Source organism: Odocoileus virginianus, chromosome X (genome assembly GCF_023699985.2).
Source record: "Odocoileus virginianus isolate 20LAN1187 ecotype Illinois chromosome X, Ovbor_1.2, whole genome shotgun sequence".
Lineage (NCBI taxonomy): Eukaryota > Metazoa > Chordata > Mammalia > Artiodactyla > Cervidae > Odocoileus > Odocoileus virginianus.
Window position 1 is genome coordinate 51,984,109 of NC_069708.1, and position 17,813 is coordinate 52,001,921.

At 40.1% G+C, this 17,813-nt stretch overlaps 2 protein-coding genes across 2 annotated transcripts in view; both read left to right on the forward strand.

Annotated features, from left to right (window-relative positions):
• Nucleotides 1–17,813, forward strand: part of TRMT2B (tRNA methyltransferase 2 homolog B) — a 57,697-nt gene that overhangs the window by 19,728 nt on the left and 20,156 nt on the right. The window contains 6 exon segments of the mRNA XM_070461904.1: nt 9,131–9,277; nt 10,888–10,979; nt 11,243–11,457; nt 11,615–11,719; nt 13,059–13,178; nt 13,410–13,509. Coding sequence (XP_070318005.1) covers nt 9,131–9,277; nt 10,888–10,979; nt 11,243–11,457; nt 11,615–11,719; nt 13,059–13,178; nt 13,410–13,509 — 779 coding nt within the window.
• The window catches only part of XKRX (XK related X-linked), a 107,891-nt gene continuing 103,167 nt past the window's right edge, over nt 13,090–17,813 (forward strand). The window contains exon 1 of the mRNA XM_070461972.1: nt 13,090–13,178. The gene's annotated coding sequence lies outside the window, so the exon portion shown is untranslated. The remainder of the gene's footprint in view (nt 13,179–17,813) is intronic.

Sequence of the window (17,813 nt, forward strand, 5' to 3'; positions counted from 1 at the left end):
CTTGAAGTTATATTTCTTTGTAGATAATCTCTCCCCTCTTTTTCTGTCTAGAAGCTTTTAGGAAATCTCTTTATCCCTGAAACTTCATGACCATGTGGCTCTTCTTTCATTCATGGTGGTGGGCACTTTGTAGCCTTTGTTAACCTGGAAGCTAATACTTTCAGATGTAGGGAATTTTCCTGTGTTATTTCTTTAAATATTTTTTATTTTTATTTTTTGTCCATGCCACTCAGCTCATGGGATCTTAATTCCCTGACCAGGGATTGAACCCTGGCCTTTGCAGTGAAACCACCAAGTCCTAACCACTGGACTGCCAGGGAATTCTCTATTTTTATTTTATTTTTTGAAGTATAGTTGATTTACAGTGTTGTGTTAGTTTCAGGTATACAGCTAACTGATTCAGTTATACATATATATTCCTTATCATATTCTTTTCCTTTATAGATTATTATAAGATGTTGAATATAGTTCCCTGTACTATATAGCAGATCCTTGTTGCTTATCTATTTTATATATAGTGGTGTGTATATGTTAATTCCAAACTCCTAATTTATCCCTCCCCCAACGCTTCCCCTTAGATAAGTTTGTTTTTATATCTGTGAGTCTTTCTATTTTGTAAATAAGTTAGTTTGTGTTATTTTTTGAGATTCTGCATATAAGTGATAGCATATGATATTTATCTTTTTTCTGTCTGACTTAATATGGTAATCTCTAGGCTTATCCTGGAATGTGAAGTTAAATAGGCCTTAGGAAGCATCACTACGAACAAAGCTAGTGGAGGTGATGGAATTCTAGTTGAGCTATTTCAAATCCTGGAAAATGATGCTGTGAAAATGCTGTACTCAATATGCCAGCAAGTTTGGAAAAGTCAGCAGTGGCCACAGGACTGGAAAAAGTCAGTTTTCATTCTAATCTCAAAGAAAGGCAGTGCCAAAGAATGCTCAAACTACCACACAATTGCACTCATCTCACACGCTAGTATAGGAATGCTTAAAATTCTCCAAGCCAGGCTTCAGCAGTATGTGAACCATGAACTTCCAGATGTTCACGCTGGTTTTAGAAAAGGCAGAGGAACCAGAGATCAAATTGCCAAGCAATTGCCAACCAAGAGATCTCATGCCAAGCGTGAGAGTTCCAGAAAAACATCTATTTCTGCTTTATTGACTACGCCAAAGCCTTTGACTGTGTGGATCACAATAAACTGTGGAAAATTCTGAAAGAGGTAGGAATACCAGACCACCTGGCCTGCCTCCTGAGAAACCTGTGTGCAGGTCAGGAAGCAATAGTTAGAACTGGACGTGGAACAACAGACTGGTTCTAGATAGGAAAAGGAGTATGTCAAGGCTGTATATTGTCAACCTGCTTCTTTAACTTATATGCAGAGTACATCATGAGAAATGCTGGGCTGAAGGAAGCACAGGCTGGAATCAAGATTGCCGGGAGAAATATCAATAACCTCAGATATGCAGATGACACCACCCTTATGGCAGAATGCGAAGAAGAACTAAAGGAGAGAATAGCATCGAAACATGTATATTATCTAGGGTGAAACATGTCACCAGCCCAGGTTGGATGCAAGAGACAAGTGCTCGGACCTGGTGCACTGGGAAGACCCAGAGGGATCGGGTGGAGAGGGAGGTGGGAGGGGCGATCAGGATGGGGAATACATGTATATCCATGGCTGATTCATGTCAATGTATGACAAAAACCACTACAATATTGTAAAGTAATAAGCCTCCAACTAATAAAAAATAAAAAAATAAAAAATAAAAAAAATAAAAATAAAAGAAGAAGAACTAAAGGGCCTCTTGATGAAAGTGAAAGAGGAGAGTGAAAAAGTTGGCTTAAAGCTCAACATTCAGAAAACTAAGATCATGGCATCCAGTCCCATCACTTCATGGCAAATAGATGGGGAAACAGTGGAAACAGTGGCTGACTTTATTTTGGGGGGCTCCAAAATCACTGCAGATGGTGATTGCAACCATGAAATTAAAAGATGCTTACTCTTTGGAAGGAAAGTTATGACCAACCTAGACAGCATATTAAAAAGCAGAGACATAACTTTGGCAAGAAAGGTCCATCTACTCAAGGCTATGGTTTCTCCAGTGGTCATGTACGGATGTGAGAGTTGGACTGTAAAGAAAGCTGGGCGCCGAAGAATTGATGCTTTTGAACTGTGGTGTTGGAAAAGACTCTTGAGAGTCCCTTGGACTGCAAGGAGATCCAACCAGTCCATCCTAAAGGAGATCAGTCCTGGGTGTTCATTGGAAGGACTGATGCTGAAGCTGAAACTCCAAACTTGGGTCACCTGATGCGAAGAGCTGATTCATTTGAAAAGACCCTGATGCTGGGAAAGATTGAGGGCAGGAGAAGAGGATGACAGAGGATAAGATGGTTGGATGGCATCACTGACTCAATGGACATGGGTTTGGGTGAACTCTGGGAGTTGGTGATGGACAGGGTGGCCTGGCGTGCTGTGGTTCATGGGGTCACAAAGAGTCACACATGACTGAGTGACTGAACTGAACTAGGCTTATCCCTGTTGCTGCAAATGGCATTATTTCATTCTTCTTTTTTAATGACTGAGTAGCATTACATTGTATACATGTATATACCATATCTTTATCCACTCATCTATTGATGAACATTTAGATTGCTTCCATGTCTTGGCTATTGTAAATAATGCTGCTATGCCCATTGGGGTGCATGTATATTTTCAAATTATAGTTTTATCCAGATATGTGCCCAGGAGTAGGGTTGCTGAATCATATAGAAACTCTATTTTTAGTTTTTTAAGGAATCTCCATACTGTTTTCCATAGTGGTTGCACCAATTTATGTTCTTACCAACAGTGTAGGAGGGTTTCCTTTTCTCTACACTCTATCCAGCATTTACTATTTGTAGATTTTTTGATGTTGGGCATTCTGACTGGTGTGATATATTATTTTTAAAATTATCTCCTTTCTCTCATTTTATATGTTCTCTCTATACTGCCTGTTGTTTAGACTTTGGATTTCACCAATTAATTCTGTAGTCTGCTACTCACTCCTCTTCTATTTGCCATCTCTTTCCCCTTTTGTTCTTTTTATGAAATTTTCTTGACATAAATGCCAACATTTTTATTGACTTTTTTACTACCTTTTAATTTTAAAAAGCTTTTCTTGTTCTCTCATTGTTCATTTTGTATAGCATCTTCTTTTTTTTAGTAATATATGTATATATATATATATATATTTTGTTGTTGTTGTTGTTGTTCAGTTGCCAAGTCATGTCCGACTCTGTGACTCCATGGAAGAATGCCAGGCTTCCTTGCCCCTCACCACCTCTTGGAGTTTGCCCAAGTTCATGTCCATATATACACACATATATAAATATATATATTTGCTTTTTTTCCCTGTTCATTGAATTATCTGCTTCCTTTAGGAATATTTTTTTCTTGTTTATTTTTTTTGGGGGGGGCACTGTCTTTTGCAATGGAGGCTTTAATCAAATAGCTGGTTGGTACTTGCCTGACTTCATATTTAAAAATGAGGCCTTAAAAATTGATTGGCAATTCATCTTGAATGGGTTTGTTGATTCTTGGCTTCACTGCTGGTGCTTATGGGTGGGGGCCCATGTCTCTGTATTGGGAGATCATTACTCTGAGACTTTTCAGTTTCTTGAGAGAATTTGTATTGAATTTTCCAGTGTCCATTGCTCTGCCACCACTCTGCCTGGTATTTCCGAATTCAGAGCTTTTATGTGTTCATTTTTTCCTGAGGAAAAAAGAATCCCCAATCTCCTGCTATAGAAGGATAGAGGTTTTTGGTAGGATGAGGTTATTTACCAGTTTTATGTCCAGACTTTCAACTAAATCCTGTTTTTAGCTCTATGCCTTATTCTACCTCTGCCTCCTATAATACCTTGGACTTCAAGTTTGAGCCTTGTCCAGCTTGTGTGGAGCAGATAAGGTTTATATCTCATCAGATCCCCCTTTGTAGGTAGTCCAGATGTAGTTTCCTTCATCTTGCTAAGTCAGTTGCCACTACAGTCTGCTTTGCATCTTTTAAAACTTTATTTAGTTTGCTCTTGTTGTCTTCTCTCCCATTATCTCTGTTCTTTCTTTCATTTATTCATTCAACAAGTACAATTGAGTACTAAGTACCAGGCACTATTCTGGGTGCTTAGGATATAATAATGAAGAAAATATCCCTTCCCTTGTGAAACTTACATTTTAGTAGGGGGAGACATATTTTAAAAAATAATAAAGTAAATTATATAGTATATTAGAAAATGATAAGTGTAGCTGTAGTCTGAATGTTTATGTCCCTCCAAATTTTATATGTTGAAATCCTAACCCTCAGGGTAATAGTATTAGGAGGTTGGGGCCTTTGTGGGGTACTTAGATCATGAAAATGGAGCTCTCATGAAAGAAATTGTGCCCTTATAAGAGAGGCCCCACAGAACTAGGTTGTCCCATCTGCCATGTGAGGTTATAGTGAAAAGATAGCCATCAGTGAGGAAACTGTCACCAGACACTTAATCTGCCAGTATCTTGAGTTTGGATTTCCCAGTCTCCAGAACTGAGAAATTTTTGTTCTTTATAAGTCGCTTAGTTTATGGTGATTTTGTTTTCGCAGTCCAGACAGACTAAGATAAATGCCATGGGAAACCTCCAGCAGGATAAGGAGGATGAGAATTCATAGGTTTGGGGAAATGTGGGTTGTAATTTTAAATGGGATCAAGGCAGGCTTCATTGAGAAGCCTGAATACTTGACATATATACTGATACTGATACTTGAATAAAGCAGTTCTCAACTGGGTGTGCTAGTTGCCTAAAATGGGTAGCCCTTTCCTTCTCCAGGGGACCTTCCCGACTGAGGGATCAAATCTGGGTCTCCCAAGTTGCAGGCAGATTCTTTACCATCTTTTATTTTTTCCACAGGAGACATTTAGCACTGTTAGAGAAATTTTTGGCTGTCACCACTGGGGGGAGGTTGGACAGTGCTGCTGGTATCTGTCTAGTTAGTAGAGGCCAAGGATGCTGTTAAAACATCCTGCAATGCAAGGAATTGACAATAATGCCAAGGTTGGGAAGCTTTGGAATTAAGACTTAAAGGAAATGAGGCTATCTGCCATGTGGAGGTCTGAGGGAAGACCATTCTAGGCAAAGAGAACAGCCATGGCAAAAGCCCTAGGGTAGGAGTGTGGCATGCTTTCTGGAGGAACTGAAAGTACACCCAGAAGAGGAACAGGAGATGAGGTAAGATGATTAATATGGGCCAGAACATGTAGTACCTTAGAGGTTGTTGTCGGGACTTTGGCTTTTATTCTGAGCTATTGGAAGTTTTGATTGGAGGAGGAGGAATTTCCTGATTTAGATTTTAAACAGGAGCACTCTGGCTGTGGTATTGTGTATGAATTATTGTGGGGAAAGGTAGAAGCAGGGAGAGACCGGTTCTGAGGCCCTGTGGTAATCCATTGAGAGAGATGTGGACCAGTGAGAGCAGCAGTGGAGGTGGGTATATCTTGAAGATAGAACTTCAGGATTTCTTGATGGATTGAATGAAAGATATAAGAGAAAGAGAGGAGTGAGAGATGGCTCTAGGTTTTTTGGAGGACAAAATGGAACAGTGGAGTTACTATTAACTGAGTTGGAAAAGGCTGTGGCAGAGCAGGTTTGAGCAGGGGGAGGTTAGTAGTTCAATTCTGGATATAATGCACTGAGATACCTATTAGGCATCTGAGTGGATATATTAAATAGGTAGTTGGATCTTTTAGGATGAGGTTCAAAAATTGGAAATCTTGGAGTTGTTAACATGTAGATGCTATTGAAAATCATGAGACTGGAAGACATCCTCAAGGGAGTGTAGGTAGAAGTGAGAACAGGAACTGAGCCCAGGGGCACTCCCATTTTAAGAGATCTGAGAGGAGAAGATGAACCAGTAAAGGTGACTGAGAAGCAGCAGGCAGTGAGGTTGGAGGAAACCAGGAGAGTATGGTATGCTAGAAGCCACGTGAAGACTGTGAACTGAGGAGGAGAGGCTCATCAGCCATGTCAGTGCTGCAGGTGGGTTAAGATGAGGACTGCGAATTAACAATTGAACTGCATACCATAGGGGTCATTGGTGACTGCAACGGAAGCTGTTTTGGTGGAGTAGTGGGGACCTGATTCAGGTGGGTGAACAGGAAGTGAGGAATGGGAGGCAGTGACTATAGACAATTCTTTTGAGAGTTTTGATACAAAGAGGAGCAGAGAGATGGAACAGTGGCTGGCGGGGAAAGTGGGGTCGAGAAGGTTACTTTTCTTTTTAAAGGTAGGAGAGTAAGAAAGGCATGCTTATATATTGATGGGAATGATCCAGTAGTGAGGGATGAAAATGATGCAGGAGAGAAAGAAGGGAGAATTGGTGGAGCAATGAGTTTAAATAAGTTTATGTTTTTTATTCCTCTGTTTCATTTTAGTGGGATTTTTAAGAGGACTAGTCTGTTATTTTAACCAGAAGGCCCTTTCACTCTTAAAAAAATTATTTTATTGAGGTATAATTGACATGCAGCATTGCCTAAGTTTAGGGATTTGATTTGATGCATTTATGCAGTTGATCCTTGAACAATACAGGGATTGGGCACTGACATTCTGCAGTTGAAAATCCACCTATAACTTTATAGTCAGCCCTCCATAGCCTTGGTTTTCCCATATCTGTGGTTCTATATCTTGAGTTCAACTAACCCCAGATTAAAAGAACCATAGGAAACATTATATAAAATTATATAAAATAACCATAGGAAAACATTAATTTCCAACCAGCAAGTAAACAACAGTTAAACGAGTCTTTTAATTTTTTTTAACAATTAAAAAAAATATTTATTTTTTGACTGCATTGGATCTTGGTTGCAATTCGTGGGCTCTTCATTGCATCATGCAGGCTTAGTAGTTGTGGCGCTTGGGCTTAGTTGCCATGTGGCATGTGGGACACTAGTTCCCTGACTAGGGATCGAACTCATGTCCCCTTAATTGAAAGGTGAATTATTAACCATGAGGCTACCAGGGAAGTCCCTGAACCAGTCTTTCTTTAAATCACCAACTTCAAAATTTGGGAAAATATGTTCAGTATAGTTAAGCATCTTATGCTGCATTTATATGAAATTATAGCAAAAGTGATCAAGTGCACCCTTAATTGATTTTTGCCCTTTCAGGCAGTACTGGCTTTTGTTGTAACTCTCCCTTCCATGCACAATTTTGGGTTTGTTTGAAAATAGAGTGGACCCTGAACACATGTATTATGAAAACAAGAGGACCTAGTAAATCAGATAATGTGTCCTGTTGTCTTAGCAACTGGCTTTTGTTTGAAGGTTGGCTTTAAGGATTTTTGATATCTCAACAACTCAATCAGGATTGCTTTTGACCTGTGTTTACCAGGACAAGATGAAGGATCTGACTAAGCTATGGTATAGTTGGCACCTGGTTACATGAAGAAATATAGAAACAATGGGCTTACATTAGGAGGTTATAATAAAAATGGAATTATAGCAGCTTAGTAGTATATTAGGAATTGCTGCCAGGAGGAATTCACAGAAATGGAAGATTATTATATGCCACATTATGCATACAATAAACTGAGATTCTACATATAAATACCTTTCCTGTTCTTTCATATCTTCTCTCAATAGTAATTATTGAGCACCCATTGTATGCTAGACTCAGGTTACAATTCTGTGTCTTCATGGAGCATACTGTTTGAGCTACAATTGGGTAGGGTCCCTCTGTAAGGTCATAGGTAGAAATCATATTTCTTATATCACTGCATTAGTTTGCTAGGGGCGCCATAACAAAATACTGCACAGACTGGGTGGCTTAAACAACATAAACTTTTTTCTCAAAGTTCTGGAGGCTGGAAGTGCCAAGATCAGTGTGTCAGCAGGTTTGGTTTCTTTAGAGGCCTCTTTCCTTTACTTTCAGATGGCTGCCTTTCTGCTGTGTTCTCATGTGGTCTTTCCTCTGTGCACATGTGCACCCCCAATGTCTCTGTGTATCCAAATTTCCTTGAGAGAACAGTCAGATTGGATTAGAGCCCACTCTAATTGCCTCATTTTAATTTAATTACGTCTTTAAAGATGTACTCGTTAGGACTTCAATGTATGAATCCTAGGGAGACACAGTTTAGCTCATAATACTCTATCCTCTGGACCCTCAAAATTCATGTTCTTCTCATACACAAATACAATCATGCCCATCCCAGCAGCCCAAAATTCTTAACCCATTCCAGCATCAATTCTTAAGTCTTAAATCTTATCTAAAGGAAGTATGGATGAGAGATACCAATCAAGGTATAAGTCATCCTGGGCTTCCCAGGTGGCTGGACAGAGTAGCCTGGCAGGCTATAGTCCATGGGGTCGCAAAGAGTCAGACACAACTGAGCAACTGAGCATGCATGTGCAACCCAGGAAGCCCTCACTCACATTGGGCTTCCCAGCTGGTGTAGTGGTAAAGAATCTGCCTGCAATGCAGGAGATGGGAATTGATCCCTGGGTCGGGAAGATCCCCTGGAGTAAGAAATAGCAACCCTGTCCAGTTTTCTTGCCTGGAAAATTCCATGGACAGAGGAGCCTGGCAGGCTGCAGTCCATGTCGTCGCAAAGAGTTAGACATGACTGAGTGAGTGCACACACACATAATTCATCCTAAGACAGAATTTCTCTTTAGCTGTGAACCTGTGAAATGGAACAAGTTAACTGCTTCCCCAGTATGGGAAACAGAGGATAGTCATTCCTATTCCAAAAGGAACAAATTGGAAATAAGAAAGGGGTCGCAGGTCCCAAGCAAATTTGAAATCTAGCAGGAAAATTCCATTTGATTTTAAAGCTCAAGAATAATCCTTTTTGGGTTAATACTGTCCTCCAGGCCCACTGGTGTGGTGGGCCCACTCAGGTGGCAGCCTTGCCTACTGAAACCACCCTAATGGCCTCATTTTAACTTAATCACCTCTTTAAAGACGTCATCTTCAAATCTAGTCACATTCTGAGGTACTGAGGGTTCAACATTTGAATTAAGGGGGGGAATGTATTTTAGCCCATAACCGTCACTCAGCATGAGTAATCAGCTGTCAAACTTTGTTAGTTTTGCCTGTGTTAATAATACTGTTTTCTTCCAGTACTATGAAGTATTCCTTTGACAGTCCCCATTGGAGCCCTGCCTTCTGTTTCACGAAGGTGGGTACTGGCGTGAGCTCACAGTCCAAACCAATAGCCAAGGGCACACAATGGCCATCATCATTTTTCATTCCCAGGAATTAACGCAGAGACTCAAGGAATGACACGGGGCAGCTTCTATAGTAATCCTTACTATCAGTATGCTGTAGTTGGTGTTGAGAGGTTTCAGAGTAAATAGCAGATACAAAGCATCCATGGAACGTTTGTATGCATTAGAAAGAAGGGTTAGAGATGATGAGGAGAAGGAGATGGCCAGGATTCTCTTAACCATGCTGCTTGCATAATCAAACTAAAGGGACAGGCTCCGTTACCAAGTTAGTTATCACAGAAGGACTCCCTAAGGTTTTTCACAAGAACTTTGCCCACGGAAGTTATTAGGTGCTCTACCAACTTCAAAAAGGCAATTTAATAGATACTAGAATATAGAGCTTCTCCAGTGGCTCAGATGGTAAAGAATCCACCTGCAATGCAGGAGACCTGGATTTGATCCTTAAGTCTAGAAACTCCCCTGGAGAAGGAAATGGCAACGCACTCCAATATTCTTACCTAGAGAATTCCATGGACAGAGGAGCCTGGAGGGCTACAGTCCATGGGGTCATAAAGAGTCAGATGTGACTGAGAGACTAATACTTTCACTTTTTTTTCAGAATGTAGTCAGAATTTCATAATCCACATAATACTTTTACATTTGTAATACACTTAGAACTTTCAAACATTCCAGCATTAAAATATTCTTGTACTTACATGATCATCTCAAGTAATTTGTGAAGTAGACTAGAGAAGGAGAGGGTGGCATAGAGGTACCCAAGGTTACAGGGCCAGTAAATAAATGCCAAGAGCCGACTCATTGGAAAAGACCCTGATACTGGGAAAGATTGAGGGCAGGAAGAGAAGGGGGTGACAGAGGATGAGATGGTTGGATAGCATCATCAAATCAATGGACATGAGTTAGAGCAAGCTCTGGGAGATGGTGAAGAACAGGGAAGACTGGCATGCTGCAATCCATGGGGTTGCAAAGAGTCAGACACAACTTAAGAGATTAACAACAACAACAGAATAGCAAGGCTAAGGCTTGAACCTACATCATTGATTCCTGGCCTTTTAACTCTATAGCTCCAGCATTGTTTATTGTCATATGTCCTTGTGTCAAGCTAATGGATAGGGCTCTCTGTAGTGATACAAGAATTTTAAAACATTTGGGACTTGAAGAAAGGATTTAGTTATTATGGTCATTCTCTTCCATGCCCTTTCTTTCCTTTCTCCTAGGATGCATGTCTTCTGAGGTGGTATTTGGATGGGTGGGTGGGATATTTGAAACAGAAGTATGAAGCGAATTGAAAGGTTATTGTTGCTTTGTGATGGAACAAAAGCTTAGTTAAGCTCCTTTGTTACAACAAGAATAAGTGTCACAGTTTCTTTAGAGAATTATTAAAGATGATCAAACCAGACAAAGTGCCATGTCTATGGTACTTTAGGATTTGTCAAAACCTAATAAGCAAAGCAATGCTTCTGCTGAAATGTGAAAATAATGTTTTTTTTGGTTCTACAGATCATTGCTTTATGTTAAGTGTTATTTATAATAGGATTTGAGAAATGTACCTTCTTGTCTGACTGCTGCAGGGCTGATTACCATAGAGCTTGAAGAGAACATTATCAGAGATGAGTTTTTGCTTGACTCCTGATTTTGTGCTCTGGGCATGAGGAGCTCTCTGTTCAGAAGGAAGCTGTAAAGGAGTTTTTCACCAAAGGGCCAGGAGCAGTCTGTGACTTAACATCACTTTACTTCCAGGATAGATAAACCTGGGACAGCCCCACAGCAAGCTGGAGGCTAATGGCTTGCTATATCCTGGGTTGTAGATTAGTGAGGCAGAGCTACTGATGGCTGAGTGACTGCATGTACCTCCATCCCCTGAGAGGGGAACACCAGCAGAGCTCTCAGGGCCATGTCATGGAGGCTTTGTCTCCTAGCTGAGATGCTGGGGGCTCCTTCTCCAGCCAACCACAGAGATAGGTTGGCCTGCCATTCCAAAGGGCTGTCTTCTTTTATTCTTTTGTAGCACAATGACCCATTGCAGCCATCAGCAGTCCCCCTACCAGCTCCTCTTTGGAGACCCCTGCATCTTTGAAGATCTCCTAGGCTTGAAGATCTGCATGTCTCCGGATGCCTTTTTCCAGGTCAACACTGCTGGTGCAGAGATGCTGTATTGAACTGTGGGCGAGCTGAGTGGAGTGAACTCTAACACTGTCCTCCTTGACGTCTGCTGTGGAACCGACAAGTGGCAGCCCAGGGCAGAATCTGCATGCAGCTTATCTCCCTAACACCATCCACCCTGCACCCAGGGCCCTTGCAGACTGGGAGGTTGTGGTAGTGGTATTGGCATAACCTTACGGGTCTAATACCCTCCTCTTATTCTCTCCTACTTCTTCAGGTGTGATCGGCCTCTCTCTGGCCCAGTATACCTCCTACGTCCTTGAGATTGAGTTGGTGGAGCAGGCAGTAGAGGATGCCTGGTGGACAGCAGCCTTCAAAGGTACACTGCTTACCTTCTGGGGAGTTGTTGTTCCTCTGCCATGGGAAAGGTTGTGTGGGAAAGAGCATGCAATGTATCCACAACTGTGGGGAGGAAGGGAAAGTATTCTGGAGTGGTCAGAGTTGGATCCTGATGGTTTTCCAAAAGAGGTCCCCATAACTAATCCCCCCCCCCTTTTTTTTAATTTGAAGTATAGTTGATTTATGTGAAGTGAGTGAAAGTCGCTCAGTTGTGTCCGACTCTTTGTGACCCTATGGGCTGCAGCCTGCCAGGTTCCTCTGTCCATGGAATTGCCAGGCAAGAATACTGGAGTGGGTTGCCATTTCCTTCCCTAATAGTTGATTTATAGTGTTGTGTTAATTTCAGGTGTACAGCAAAATTATTCATGTGTGTGTGTGTATATATATATATGATAGATTCTTTTTCAGATTATTTTCCCTTATAAGTTGTTACAAAATATTGAGTGTAGTTCCCTGTCCTAAGCAATAGGTCCTTGTTGGTTACCTATTTTACATATAGTAGTATGTATCTGTTAATTTATCCCACCTGAATTTATCCCAAACTCCTAATTTATCCCTCCCGAATAATTCTTTTTTTCTATCCAGAAAAAGCCTAAAGAAAGGAATAAGCCTAGCTGATAGAAAGGGAACTTGGCAAAGCTTTAATATAAAAGAGCCTTCTTGACATTAGACTTAGGAGGCATCATAACATAATACAGTCGGTTTCAAACTATTTTTAGCAATAGGATCTTTTCTTTGAACAAAATCTTCTGCCAAATGCAACATATAAAAAAGATTTTCTCTCCCCCTCTACCTCACCTCCAGACAGTTACTGAGGCTCTGTGTGAAAGCCTGCAATATAGCAGAAGGAGCACTTGAGTTATAGTCAAGATTCTCTTCTTGGTATAGGTCCTTAAGTACTGTGTGAGTTGCTGAGTTGTAAAATAATACATCTAGTCTCTCAAGGTGAAAATCTCACTGAGATGCTGCAAGGGAAGTACATTGGAAAAAATGAAGCAGGTCCAAAGCATTTCTTTCATTGTTAGGCAGAAATATGCTAGATCCAAAGGGAAGATCACTGGCTTCTGCATGTTTCCATAAAGCTGAAGCTCCCCACCCCCAACTGCTGGGCTTGTTCTTTTTTTTCATTTATTTATTTTTATTTGAAGGATAATTGCCTTACAGTATTGTGTTGGTTTCTACCAAACATCAGCATGAATCAGCCATAGGTTTGCCCATGTCCCTCCCCCACTTGAACATCCCTCTCATCTCCCTCCCTGTTCCACCCCTCTAGGTTGTTACCAAGCCCTGGTTATGGCACGTGGGCCTCTCTTTTGCAGGCATCACCAACTGTGAATTCCACCCTGGTCAAGCAGAGAAGATTTTGCCACAGCTACTAAAGTCAAAGGAAGATGGGCAGTTGATTGTTGCTGTGGTGAACCCAGCCCGGGCGGGACTGTGTAAGGATGACTAGCTTTCCTGCTACAGAGCAAGTTAGCTGTTTCCATGATGTCCACCAGCTTTGGTTCCTCATTTCTACACCTTGTTAAGGCTGCTCTCAGTGGGCTGGTTCTGAACCTGCTTCTCCTCTTTATTCCTAACCAGCCCTGTGTGCTTACCAGTTGGGAGTTTGTGATAACCTGGACTGTGATAGTTTGATTATATTGATAGCAACATGTTTCCTCCTTCAGACTACTAGGTGGTTCAAGCCATTTGCAGCTGTGGGGCCATCCACACTCTAGTTTTTGTTTCCTGCAAGCCCCATGGTGTAACCACAAGGAACATCATTGAGTGAGTCTTGACTTCATTTTCAGATTATCTTTTCCTGATGATCAAAGTAATCCTTAATGTTATGTTTATTGTGCAGAATTTGGAAAGCATAGAGAAGTGAAAAGAAATTAAAAAGTCATTATACTATCATCAAGCGTTAGTTATGGGGCTTGGATCTTGGATGAGGCAAGTAAAGCAACCCACATGGGTATAAAATTTAAGAGGATACCCCAAAGCTTAGTAATCAAGACACATTTAAAAAATTATTTATGTATTGATTTACTTTTGGTTGCACTGGGTCTTTGTTGCTGTGGAGGGGCCTTCTCTTAACTCATAGCATGGGCTCTAGGTACGAGGGTTCAGCAATTGTGGCACGTAGGCCCAGCTGCCTCGAGGCGTGTGGAATCTTCCCAGATAAGGGATCGAACTTTTGTCCCCCTCATTGGCAGACAGATTCTTTTTTTTTTTTTTTTTTAATTTTTATTTTATTTTTTTTTTATTAGTTGGAGGCTAATTACTTTACATCATTACAGTAGTTTTTGTTATACATTGAAATGAATTAGCCATGGATTTACATGTATTCCCCATCCCAGTTCCCCCTCCCACCTCCCTCTCCACCCGATCCCTCTGGGTCTTCCCAGTGCACCAGGCCCGGGCACTTGTCTCATGTACCCAACCTGGGCTGGTTATCCGTTTCACCCTAGATAATATACATGTTTCAATGCTGTTCTCTTGAAACATCCCACCCTCGCCTTCTCCCAGAGTCCACAAGTCTGTTCTATACATCTGAGTCTCTTTTTCTGTTTTGCATATAGGGTTATCGTTACCATCTTTCTAAAGTCCATATATATGTGTTAGTATACTGTAATGGTCTTTATCTTTCTGGCTTACTTCGCTCTGTATAATGGGCTCCAGTTTCATCCATCTCATTAGAACTGATTCAAATGAATTCTTTTTAATGGCTGAGTAATATTCCATGGTGTATATGTACCACAGCTTCCTCATCCATTCGTCTCCTGATGGGCATCTGGGTTGCTTCCATGTCCTGGCTATTATAAACAGTGCTGCGATGAACATTGGGGTGCATGTGTCTCTTTCAGATCTGGTTTCCTTGGTGTGTATGCCCAGAAGTGGGATTGCTGGGTCATATGGCAGTTCTATTTCCAGCTTTTTAAGAAATCTCCACACTGTTTTCCATAGTGGCTGTACTAATTTGCATTCCCACCAACAGTGTAAGAGGGTTCCCTTTTCTCCACACCCTCTCCAGCATTTATTGCTTGTAGACTTTTGGATAGCAGCCATCTTGACTGGCGTATAATGGTACCTCATTGTGGTTTTGATTTGCATTTCTCTGATAATGAGTGATGTTGAGCATCTTTTCATGTGTTTGTTAGCCATCTGTATGTCTTCCTTGGAGAAATGTCTGTTGAGTTCTTTGGCCCATTTTTTGATTGGGTCATTTATTTTTCTGGAGTTGAGCTGGAGGAGTTGCTTGTATATTTTTGAGATTAATCCTTTGTCTGTTGCTTCGTTTGCTATTAGTTTCTCCCAATCTGAGGGCTGTCTTTTCACCTTGCTTATAGTTTCCTTTGTTGTGCAAAAGCTTTTAAGTTTCATTAGGTCCCATTTGTTTATTTTTGCTTTTATTTCTGAAATTCTGGGATGTGGGTCATAGAGGATCCTGCTGTGATTTATGTCGGAGAGTGTTTTGCCTATGTTCTCCTCTAGGAGTTTGATAGTTTCTGGTCTTACATTTAGATCTTTAATCCATTTTGAGTTTATTTTTGTGTATGGTGTTAGAAAGTGTTCTAGTTTCATTCTTTTACAGGTGGTTGACCAGTTTTCCCAGCACCACTTGTTAAAGAGGTTATCTTTTTTCCATTGTATATCCTTGCCTCCTTTGTCGAAGATAAGGTGACCATAGGTTCGTGGATTTATTTCTGGGCTTTCTATTCTGTTCCATTGATCTATATTTCTGTCTTTGTGCCAGTACCATACTGTCTTGATGACTGTGGCTTTGTAGTAGAGTCTGAAGTCAGGCAGATTGATTCCTCCAGTTCCATTCTTCTTTCTCAGGATTACTTTGGCTATTCGAGGTTTTTTGTATTTCCATACAAATTGTGAAATTATTTGTTCTAGTTCTGTGAAAAATACCGTTGGTAGTTTGATAGGGATTGCATTGAATCTATAGATTACTTTGGGTAGTATAGCCATTTTGACAATATTGATTCTTCCAATCCATGAACACGGTATATTTCTCCATCTGTTTGTGTCCTCTTTGATTTCTTTCTATGTATAGGTCTTTTGTTTCTTTAGGTAGATATACTCCTAAGTATTTTATTCTTTTTGTTGCAATGGTGAATGGTATTGTTTCCTTAATTTCTCTTTCTGTTTTCTCATTGTTAGTGTATAGGAATGCAAGGGATTTCTGTGTGTTAATTTTATATCCTGCAACTTGACTGTATTCATTGATTAGCTCTAGTAATTTTCTGGTAGAGTCTTTAGGGTTTTCTATGTAGAGGATCATGTCATCTGCAAACAGAGAGAGTTTCACTTCTTCTTTTCCTATCTGGATTCCTTTTATTTCTTTTTCTGCCCTAATTGCTGTGGCCAACACTTCCAAAACTATGTTGAATAGTAGTGGTGAGAGTGGGCACCCTTGTCTTGTTCCTGATTTCAGGGGAAATGCTTTCAATTTTTTCACCATTGAGGGTGATGCTTGCTGTGGGTTTGTCATATATAGCTTTTATTATGTTGAGGTATGTTCCTTCTATTCCTGCTTTCTGGAGAGTTTTAATCATAAATGGATGTTGAATTTTGTCAAAGGCTTTTTCTGCATCTATTGAGATAATCATATGGTTTTTATCTTTCAATTTGTTAATGTGGTGTATTACATTGATTGACTTGCGGATATTAAAGAATCCTTGCATTCCTGGGATAAAGCCCACTTGGTCATGGTGTATCATTTTTTTAATATGTTGTTGGATTCTGTTTGCTAGAATTTTGTTAAGGATTTTTGCATCTATGTTCATCAGTGATATTGGCCTGTAGTTTTCTTTTTTTGTGGCATCTTTGTCTGGTTTTGGAATTAGGGTGATGGTGGCCTCATAGAATGAGTTTGGAAGTTTACCTTCTTCTGCAATTTTCTGGAAGAGTTTGAGTAAGATAGGTGTTAGGTCTTCTCTAAATTTTTGGTAGAATTCAGCTGTGAAGCCATCTGGTCCTGGGCTTTTGTTTGCTGGAAGATTTCTGATTACAGTTTCGATTTCCTTGCTTGTGATCATTTTGTTAAGATCTTCTATTTCTTCCTGGTTCAGTTTTGGAAAGTTATACTTCTCTAAGAACTTGTCCATTTCTTCCAAGTTGTCCATTTTATTGGCATAGAGCTGCTGGTAGTAGTCTCTTATGATCCTTTGTATTTCAGTGTTGTCTGTTGTGATCTCTCCATTTTCATTTCTAATTTTGTTAATTTGGTTCTTCTCCCTTTGTTTCTTAATGAGTTTTGCTAATGGTTTGTCAATTTTGTTTATTTTTTCAAAAAACCAGCTTTTAGCTTTGTTAATTTTTGCTATGATCTCTTTAGTTTCTTTTGCATTTATTTCTGCCCTAATTTTTAAGATTTCTTTCCTTCTACTAACCCTGGGGTTCTTCATTTCTTCTTCCTCTAGTTGCTTTAGGTGTAGAGTTAGGTTATTTATTTGACTTTTTTCTTGTTTCTTGAGGTAGGCCTGTAATGCTATGAATCTTCCCCTTAGCACTGCTTTTACAGTGTCCCATAGGTTTTGGGTTGTTGTGTTTTCATTTTCATTCATTTCTATGCATATTTTGATTTTTTTTGATTTCTTCTTGATTTGTTGGTTATTCAGAAGGGTGTTGTTTAGCCTCCCTTTTGTTTGAAATTTTTTAAAAATTTTTTTCCGTAATTGAGATTAATCTTCTGCACTGTGGTCAGAAAAAATGACTGGGAAAGATTTCAGTTTTTTGAATTTCCAAAATGATTTAGGCCCCGGTGTGATTATTCTGGAGAAGGTTTCCGGGTGCACTTGAGAAAAAGGTGAGTTGATTGTTTTGGGGTGAAAAATCCTATAGATGCAGTTAGGTCTAGTGGGCCATTGGTCCCTTAAGTTTGTGTTTCTTGTTCATTTTTGTTTAGTTGATTATCCATAGTTGTGGTGGGTAAAAAAAGTTCCCACTATTTTTGTGTTACTATTAATTTCCCCTTTCTATCGTTAGCGTTTGCCTTACTATTGGGTGCTCCTATGTTGGGGGCATATATGTTTTTAATTGTTATATTTCTTCTTTGGGTTTTTGGGTCTTTTTGGTTT